The sequence below is a fragment of the Myxocyprinus asiaticus genome, chromosome 8 (genome assembly GCF_019703515.2).
Source record: "Myxocyprinus asiaticus isolate MX2 ecotype Aquarium Trade chromosome 8, UBuf_Myxa_2, whole genome shotgun sequence".
NCBI classification, from domain to species: Eukaryota; Metazoa; Chordata; class Actinopteri; order Cypriniformes; family Catostomidae; genus Myxocyprinus; species Myxocyprinus asiaticus.
In genome coordinates this window covers 40,878,146-40,888,647 of record NC_059351.1, presented here as the reverse complement: position 1 = coordinate 40,888,647, position 10,502 = coordinate 40,878,146, and the positions used below count along the sequence as shown (strand labels likewise).

General features: G+C 38.2%; 1 protein-coding gene across 4 annotated transcripts in view; it reads right to left on the bottom strand.

Moving 5' to 3' along the window:
- Positions 1-1,861: 1,861 nt before the first annotated feature.
- LOC127444565 (von Willebrand factor A domain-containing protein 7-like) overlaps positions 1,862-10,502 on the bottom strand; it is a 53,157-nt gene continuing 44,516 nt past the window's right edge. For all 4 annotated transcript variants that reach the window (XM_051704008.1, XM_051704005.1, XM_051704007.1 and 1 more), the window contains 6 exons: positions 10,240-10,389; positions 9,305-9,397; positions 8,485-8,753; positions 7,147-7,280; positions 6,887-7,046; positions 1,862-6,541 (listed from right to left, as the gene is read on the bottom strand). In XM_051704008.1, coding sequence (XP_051559968.1) covers positions 6,146-6,541; positions 6,887-7,046; positions 7,147-7,280; positions 8,485-8,753; positions 9,305-9,397; positions 10,240-10,389 — 1,202 coding nt within the window. In that variant the 3' untranslated portion in view covers positions 1,862-6,145. The remainder of the gene's footprint in view (positions 6,542-6,886; positions 7,047-7,146; positions 7,281-8,484; positions 8,754-9,304; positions 9,398-10,239; positions 10,390-10,502) is intronic.

Here is a 10,502-nt window from a genome sequence, read left to right as displayed (position 1 = left end):
TGTAATAAAATGCCAAATGTGTTTGAAATGAACAGGAAATGTTGACTTTTTTCTGAAGCGGTTATTTTAAGCATCATCTCAATTTGTTACTCAAAAAAGCATCTTTGTGTCTCAAAATTATTTGCATTAGTTGACAAATTGGGCCCTTTGACTATTGCCCCGGTATCTACACAATATCACATTAAACCCCCTAGGGGCCTTTTGCCCCAAGTGAGGGAGCCTTTTACCCCAAGTGTGGGGGTAAAAGGCTTCCTCACCACCTTTTTTTAAAAACTGAATTTTAATCAAAACAATCTTCCGTTATTATTTATTTTCACACAAATTATGTTGCACCATCAATATTCAGTCAAAATACAAATTTGACCATGATACATTTTTTGACCATGAAAAAAGCAAAATTTCCTTAAGGGGTGCCTTCAGCCCCGTTGTACCCTATATCATAACCTTAAAAAGAGCAAGAATAAAAAGATCGCTCTGAAAATTCATCCATTGCTGTTTCCCAACATAATACATTCACTTACAGTATATATATATATATATATATATATATATATATATATATATATATATATATATATATATATATATACACACACACACACACACACACACACACTGATCAGCCACAACATTAAAACCACCTGCCTAATATTGTGTAGGTCACCCTCATACCGGCAAAGCAGCACCAACCCTCATCTCAGAATAGCATTCTGAGATGATATTTTTCTCACCACAATTGTACAGAGTGGTTATCTGAGTTACCGTAGACTTTGTCAGTTCAAACCAGTCTGGCCATTCTCTGCTGACCTCTCTCATCAACGTTTCCATCTGCAGAACTGCCGCTCACTGGATGTTTTTTGTTTTGGGCACCATTCGGAGTAAATTCAGAGACTGTTGTGTGTGAAAATCCCAGGAGATCAGCAGTTACAGAAATACTAAAACCAGCCCGTCTGGCACCAACAATCATCCATGTGATTATCTAATCAGCAATCGTGTGGCAGCAGTGCAGTGCATAAAAATCTTGCGGATACGGGTCAGGAGCTTCAGTTAATGTTCACATCAACCATTAGAATGGGGGAAAAATGTGATCTCAGTGATTTGGAATGTGGCCTAATTGCTTGTGCATTTCTCCAAATATTAGGCTTAATATTTAGTCATAAAATTTGATTTACTTATTTTTGGAAAAGTTCAGAAATATTTTCCAAAATACGACACAAATGTAAATAGAGGGTTAATTTGGACTATACAAGAAAATTGACAAAAATACACCAGGTTTTACAGTCACTGACTCAAAAATTTAATTTTGGATAAAAAATAAATGTGAAATGCTTTGGGTTGCACAGAAGAAAGCACAGCAGTCGAAAATTCTAAATCTTTCCCGAACATGCTCTGCATTTAGGGAGTACAGGAAGGTTTGGTTCATGTGTGACTATAAACGTAAATAACTAAAAGATAATACTTATGTTAATCGTTGAGCCAAAATGAAAAGGATAGCATCATGTCTGACATGATGCAAACTAAGATACAGTCGATAAGTAGACCATTGTACAGTATATGTGTCATATATTCTAATATAATCTCAGAGGAACTGTATTGAACCAATAACTGAAATAGAAATTTAATTATTTTTACATCAAGCAGGGTCACATATTTAAAATCGTAAAAATGGAGTAAGCCTACTATATGGCACGTTATGAAGAAACATCACAAGAAAAAAGGCACGTTACTGCACCCAAGTGAATTCTTCAAATATTCCATCCCTAAATATATCTAATAATCATCAAAAAGGTCTTACATTTGGGAGAGCAAGCTGATGTTTTGGGTGTCATTTTCATACCCTGGCACACCCATGGCTACGCCACTGCTACCAGCTACACTAAAACTTAAGGTAAAGATTTTCAGAAAAGTTTTGAATAAATAGCATTGCATGTGCGTTGGTGTGATATGGGCATTGGGCAAGAACATCAATAATAACGTACACATTTCTACTATTTATATACGGTGCTGTGGTATCCCAAGCAGATTCAAAACAACTCCACTAGAAAATGTGAACGATTTTTGTTCACGGAAAAACGAGTTTTGCTAACCAACCGACTTTCTACCACTCACGATCCTAAAAGACAGTAGATTGAAGATGTGCTCAAGTTATTCACATTCTCTTATTATGACGCAATAAAGAATTCCTCTAAACAATGCCGTTCCATCTGTTGCAGGGAGAACTGTGAAATATTCGCCTCTTTTCACTCAAAGCTGTTAAAATAAAGCAAAACATGGCTGTTTCTTAAAAAGTTTAATTAATTTATATCCAACTTCATAAAATACTTCAAACATTTAAATGTTAAACATTTTGCATGAGAAAGTTATTGTAGCCTGTTTTTAATACCAATAATATCTTTTGTATTATGACATTATTTTCAAGACTACTGTTTAGGACAGTTAATTAAGTACATACTTTCTCAATAATGTAATGCTCATCTTCATAGGGAAAGCACTAGGGGGCAGTGCAATGTCATTGTTTGTTACTGTAGTGTAGACAGTAAAAAAAAAACAGTCACAAAACTGAAGTTTACAGTATCTAAAATGGATTACAGTTGAGGTGCATACAGCACAAGCCAAAATGTACAAACAAAAATGTTTAATTTAATTTAATAAATTGAATTTAGATGGGGATCAGTTGCGCTTTCAACTATGCTGTCCACTGCATGTTTCTGTAGGAATATTGTTTTCTGGAACAGCTGAATTTTCAGTTGAAGGAACCATATAGCTTGTTGAATAGTAAAGACCATTTAAAAAAAAAAAAAAAAAGACTCAAAGCTTGTCAGGATCCTGTCACTTTGACAGTCTGGGTTTTTGTGGTGACAGGATCCTGACACTCTTGTTCTGTGTCTGTGTTGTGTTTTGTTTTTTGTCTCTGTGTGAGCACACGGCTTCGGGTTGTGGTTTCCCTGCCATGCGCTCTTCAGTCGGTTTTATGTTTCATGTTCGGAGCATGGAGTCTGGATCCTGACTCTCCTGTCTGGTTCGGTTTCGGTTCTGTTGTCGGGATCCGGACACTCATGCTCAATGTCTTGTCTTTTATTTGCGTGAGTGCATTACTCTTATGTCATCTTGGCGGCATGCACTCACATCAATTGTTTGTGTCTGTCTCTTGCGACTGTGGGCGCACTTCATGTTGCGCTTTGCGCTGCGCGTCCAGGTAGCGAGCGGTCTTCACGTTGTGCTGGGGTTCGGTCACTTCTGTCTTTGATGTCAGTTTTATTTGTGGCCGAACTCTCGCACAGGTGTCTTGTCTCGTTTTGTTGCCTGTTGCGTGCATCGCGTGGTGTTTACCTCGCGATGTACGCTTAGGCTTTGTCTAGTGTGAGAGTGCATGGCATTGCTTTGATGGCTTTACCATGCATTCTCTCTTCCTGTCTGTCGGTTGGTATGAGCACATGTTGCCTTATTGTCTTGGCGATATGCGCTCGTGCCATTGGGGTGTTTGTGTTTTGTGAGAGCATGTGGCATGTTTTGTTTCTGTTTTGCCTCGTGTCTCTCAATCCTGCGTCATACCCCGCCTCCTTGTTTACCCATTATCAGTTCATTGTCTCACCTGCCCTGCCTATTAACCTGTTGATTTCTCTCCCTATTTTAGTCTCCTCATGTGCGCTGTCCTGTGCCAGTTCATGTTGTTCTCTCGTCTTGTCGGTCCCTGTCATTTTATTTATTTTTTTTTGTCCAGCTGCTTTTGATCCAACCCAGCTTGTCTGTGTTCCTGCCATCCTGGACTGTGTTTTTCCCCTATGGGGTAGTTTGTGTTGGTTTTGTTTATTTTTGTATTAAAGGAATAGTTCAAAACTACACGATTCAATGCAAGTGAATAGACACCAATTTTTGACGGTCTAAAAAGCACACTTAGGGTACGTTTACACAACAACGATGTACTAAAAACGGAAACGTTTTTCCTTCGCTTTTTTGAAAAGTTTCGCGTACAGACGACAACATTGTTAAAACGATCCCCGTTCACACGGATCCGCAAAAACTACTAAAAACACTATTATGCATGCTAGGCCAGTAGTTGGCGACGTCACTTTGTAAAGAAACACTACGTGCCTGCGCACATAAGCATTCTTCCACAGAACGATGAATACAAACAATGAAGATGGTGAAAGCATCGAGCAATTTTGTCTGGATGGACGATGAGGTTGCTTTGTTACTACAATTACTTTGCTGGAGAAGTGTCAATAAACTCAAAATCTTGAACAGCACAAACACAGTCCTGTAGTCCGCCACTGTAGTTTTGAATGTTTGAATGAGTAATAGACTGAACTCTCAAGATTATTCAATAAACTCTGCTCATTTTTACCATCACTTCGTCTCCTGCCTTCTTCTGTATTCCCCCTGCTGACTCTTGGGCAGGTAGGAGAGTAAGTTAACATAACAAGCTGTTGATGTTGACTGGTTTTGGATATCAGACAGAACTCTGATATATATGGATATCTTCTGACGGAGATCTTCTGCATTTTCACTGCCTCATGTTTTCATATTCTAAGCATATCATTGAAAACTGTACATGGCATCACATCTCTGTCTATAGACTATATACATAAGCGGTGGGTGAATGAATTGCAGGGTAAAGGTACAACAAATAAAATTAAGTAAGTAACATTTAAAATACAAATACATTTTTCCCATATGAATCCATACATTAATTTCAAGATTTTCAAATAGCAGGTTCTGCCAACTGTACAATGTTCACACTCCATACAAAACACTCCAAATGAATAAATTGTTGATTATTGTTATTTGCATAGACACCAGTATTCATATTGATAATTATACATCTCAAATTGATGCCTATCAATCCATCATTCTTTATATAACACGTAATACGTATACGCATGACGTCATCGTTTTCACAAATTCGCGTTTTTGTATGTTTACACAGAGACGATAATGGCATCGTTTTCAAAAACTTGCACTTTGAAACCCGTATTCAAAAGTTTGCGTTTTCAGGCCCCAAAAACGCAGTTGTCGTGTAAACGAACAGCCAAAACGCATAAAAAGTTTTCCGTTTTTAGTTGAAAACGTTGTCGTGTAAATGGCCCCTAAGTCAGCATCAAAGTAATCCATATGACTCCAACCGACCAAGTAATGTCTTCTGAAGTGAATCGATACATTTGTGTGTAAAACGAATCCCTAATCCCTAATTAAAATTAAAAATCGCTTCCTGTAAACACTCACTGCCTCACGTCGCTGTCGTGTGACGTCATCACGTTGGCGCGTTCCCACGAGAATTCAGAAGTTCCGCTCTGTTTACCACAGATGAACCTACTTCACGTGAGAGTTTGGTCAATTCAAACAGCTACAGAGAGCTGGCGAAAAGGCCGATTTAAAGTTAAAAACATTTTAATTAGCTATTTGTTTTTCACACAAACATATCAATTAACTTTACTTACTTACTTAAGACATTACTTAATCGACTGGAGGCATGTGGATTACTTTGATGCTGCCTAAATATGCTTTTTGGACCATCAAAAATTGGTGTCCATTCACTTGCATTGGATGAAGCTAAAAACCTGGGATACTTTCCTAAAAATCTTAAATCCTGTTCTGATGAAGAAAGAAGGACATATACATCTTGGATGGCCTGAGGGTGCGAAAATTATCAGCAAATGTTTATTTTTGGGTGAACTATTCCTTTAATGATTCCTTTGTTTCACTCTGCATTTGGGTCCTGCCTCTACAAATCGTGACAAAGCTTTAATGGAGAAAACTATTTTAATAATGTAGCTTATATTTTAGCACTTGAATAGCTGCTTTAGATTGTCTTATAGATTGCAATTTCATCTGATAGCATGTACCACATCATCCAAAGCAAATAAAAACACTAGTTTATTTATAGTGTATAACAAAAATGCTCTATGGGTCTACGTATTCATTAAAAAACTATTTCAAATATTCTTTCTTTATCTGGGCAGGACAATAGTAAAATTATATATTAGCAAACACATTTTGTATAATATCCATTTGTATTTTGATAATTCAGTTTGAATAAGCAGCATGGTTCTTTACTTTCCACTATTTCACAGCTTGTAGAGGGTTTAAGACAAGATTAAGCAATGGATAGGATGCTTGTGTATTTGGTTGGAAGTGCTCTGTATCATCACAGAGGGAAGGCATCACGTAGCAAACTCATGGATGATACAAGCAGACATGCCCACAGAGGGAGGGACATGCTGATGAGCAGAGAGGCTGCACTGGTCTCCATGCTGTAAGTGCATCTGCCCACGTTTCCCACCTTGTCAACAGCAGACAAAGTCACAGAAGGTGAGCAACATGTGGCCTCATATAGACCCATGACCACGGTTACATTGGCGTCTACCACTTCCTTCTGAGTTAGGTTTCCACTGCCTTGCTGGATGGTAATGCTCTCGATACCTGTGCCATTACCATCTGTGATGTTGACAGACAGTTCCCAGTTTGACGAACTGCAAGAGGAGGAGGAGCAACTGCCCTGAACACCGACCACTTCGCATTTTGGAGGTGTTAAGTCGGTCACCTAAATTGAAGAGCAAAGGGAGAGGTAAAGCAACAGCTTACTAAAGAATGTATCAGTCTTTTACTGGATTCTGTGAACACTTTATTAGTCTAGCATATACCAAGAATACAGTAAATAAATGTTTATTGCAGACTATTGCACTCCTCCAGTTTAACATACTGTGCCCAATCACTGAACTACTGGCTTAGATGTCACTCTATGTTAAAAATTGCATGCAAAATAGCATCCCAAAAAGAAATATGCCCCATTTTTTATATCTTTATCTAAGGCCATATTTTGTCCCACAGAAAGTTCAACTTTACAACGGCAGAATGCTTCAGTCTGTTTGAAATAATTTAATGTTACCTTGGAGAGGACAGAAAGGCGAAGCACAGCATAATTAGAGTCACTTCCTCCAGGACCTTCTGCCTCGATAGTGAGAGTAATGTCTGTGCCTGAGACAGTGTTAGCAGGAGGAGTGAGAGATACTGTCCCTTGAGCACTGCCTCCACTTCCTAGGGTGAGCCTGCAATGATACAGAAACACAAGTGTGGCACTCACATTTTTTTTTTTTTTTCGATAAGAAAAGTGGTGTAAAAGATGTGATAGTTTAAGAGGTCATTTACATTCCTGGAAAGTTCATAGGGATGCTTTTGTCATTCCCTGCACGAATTGTGTAGACACCACCAGTTCCATTGGTTGTTATAGTAAAGTTTAGTTTAAATTCTTGTCCTGGCAGCATGGAGCTGTCTGCCATTGCCTGTGGTAAAATAAGAGATAAGAGAAAAGACAACAGGGTATTTAATTGTATTAAGTGGCATTATGAATTGGCCCTTTTTTTTTTTTTTTTTTTTTTTTTTTTTATTTACTTTACAAGATTAATTTAATAACTTTACTGGCTGTGAAAGAAATGTCATAATAGAAGGCTGAAAAAGAGATGACCTGATTACATTTTACCCCAAAATTCAAAAGAACAAAAAATTAATTATATTTTGCAAAAAGAAAATATAGATTTTTTGCATTGTGACATTATTTTCAAGACAATTAAGCACATTTTACCCCATGATTCTCATTACTGTAGCACAAAAAAAGAACATTTAATACATATAATTATATATCATGATAGCATTTGTTGTACTGCCTTTAATAAAATTTTATTGTTTTTCATTTAAAAAAAAAAAAAATTTGAAAAACTGTATTTCTTAATGTAAAAAAACAATAAATAAAAAAAAAATCCTATTACAGCAATGAGAATCATCTTTTTTTTTTTCCTAATTTGGAATGCCCAAGTACAAATGCGCACTAGGTCCTTGTGGTGGCTTAGTGACTCACCTCAATCCTGGTGGCAGAGGACAAACCTCAGTTGCCTCCACATCTGAGACAGTCAATTCACGCATCTTATCACGTGGCTTGTTGAGCGTGTTACCGCGGAGACCTAGTGTGTGTGGAGGCTCACACTATTCTCCGCGGCATCCATGCATAACTCACCATGTGCCCCACCGAGGGCAAGAATCACATTATGGCGACCAAAAGGAGGTTAACCCAACGTGACTCTACCCACCCTAGCAACCGGGCCAATTGGTTGCTTAGGAAGCCTGACTGGAGTCACTCAGCACGCCCTGGATTTGAACTTGCGACTCCAGGTGTGGTAGTCAGCGTCTTTACTTGCTGAGCTACCCAGGCCCCCAATGAGAATCATCATTAAAAAAATAACGAGAAAGACAATAGCAGATGCATTACAGTCCTGAAAAAAAAACCTTGGGGGGGAAAAAAAAAAAAACATGCAAAACATTCTAAGGGTCCTAATAGCAGACTACATTTTATGATTTGTTTCATTTTTCTTTTGGTTTTGGGGTGAAATGTGTCCTGGGCATTACTTGACAAGTTCCATGAGATTCACCCAGAAATAAGATAGTTTGAAAAAGGTGACAGTTTTATGTGCCAACAAAGGGTGCAGTTTTTACCTTGATGGTGACTTTGGACTGAGACATCTGTGTGGTGCTCTGTCTCTGGAAAAGACTAGAGGAGGTCATGTCTTTACCCTTCAGCCACACCACAAACTCTCCCTCTGGGACTTCATTCATAGTAACTAGGAAATCTCCATCACCCATTTTCTCTGTGGTTCCATTAGACACCCTGAGCCCTGACACCTCCACGAAAGCAACTTCCTGCACCTCCAGAACCTCTGGACCTTTCTCTCCAGTCAGTGTAAGCAACAGCTTAGCCGGTATACCTGAATAAAGAACAAAGAATCAATTGACAAACTCTATCTATACATACAGTATTGTTCAAAACTCTGGTATGAAAGACCAAAAACATATGGCTGAACATTAACATGCTTTCTTCCAATACTGTGGTGATAACAAACCTCAGTACTTAATAGGGAGATAGAGTTATCTTCAAAAGTTTGTAACAAAAAAACTGATTTGTTATTAGTCACGTAAGTAGCAATACATATACTATTGACTACAGTATATTGACAACACTTCAAACTCAAACTGTTGCTCCGCCATGACAGTAATTGAATCGAAAGAGAAAACTTACCGTAGAAGTAAATAGTTAACACTGCTATAATGTCTGCTATAGTGCTCCTTGTGCAACGTTGAGAATGCAACGTGGACTTACACTGAGTCATTAATTGCGGTCTGGCAGGTTTCAGAATGCAATGATGCATGAAATCAAGATTGCATACAGTAGCTTGAGGCATCTTGTGTATTTGCATAGAGTATGTTTCGGGCTTAATTTAAGAATTATTTAATAGTTAAACATGACAATGGTTCAAACCTGCTTGTGGGCGTCCATCAATGACAGCATATCCAGGATGTGGTCCTTTGAATTCCTCCACAAAGTCATAGATGAATGTAATTGCACTCTGACCTGAAAAATACATGGTAAATCAAACACAGAAGAAATAAAACTGTCTACATTGGAAAGACACAAAAGAGTATGAATACAAGCAACAGACACCTCAGAGTGCCACAGCTTTTGTTTTAATTAATACTCTACATCAACATTCACAGTTGATTCATTCATGACTGCTCACTTATGTGTGGATTGCAAGGCTCCCAAACTTGAGTATGCTGATGTAGTTCCGTTTGGGCGGGGTCATCTTTTTAAAATGTCATGCAAACTCTTTAGTGTAATTAAAATCATACTGGTTCGATTTTGGCAAAGGGGGACTAACAGACAGAGAGAATGCAATTGCAGCTCGGCTTCATCCAGCATGTAAACATGTTAATGGACCAATTGGCCTCAGCATTGTGCGCATGCTCCAAAGAACAAGGGTGATGTGTGACATTAACATTCTTAAATACTGTGGACTGCAAACTTTTTAAGCAGTCGCCAAAAAGCTAGCAGAAGCAGGCTTTAATAAAGCCCCGAACAGATCCGTGTACGATGGAAGCACCTCAAACCAAACCATTACAGGACAAAAATATGAATGGAAGGAGCAGCAACAATCCAGTCACGTGCTAAACCTTGGAAAATTAGAAGAGTTTCAACTTCTTGGCTGACTTCCTTCCTCCAAACTTTCAATTACGAACTGTGACATACATACTTGGAAAGCCAAATGAAGAATGTAGCTCGACTATGCAAAACTCAATGTAGCTCGATTATAACTGCACTTATAAACATACTGAGTAAAAATGAAGAGACCAAGTGTAAATACACCCATAGTCTGTTTTTGGATTGGTTTATTAAATCAGTACATGTTGACTCACCAATTACTTTAATGGTGTAGGACTGTGTTGACTTCATGTCAATGTGCCACAGGCCGATGTCAGTTCCATTCAATTGGATTCGTTGCAGGTTTCCCACTTTCTGAATTATTCCCAGAGGTCCATTGGCAACCATGTTATCCTGAGACACACCTGTAAGCAAGCACATTCTATTAGTCAATATTATAGTAGAGAAACTGTTACTTTGATGTTTTGCACTGAGGTTGTGCACATAATAACCGACTGACAACTAATATAATACAATC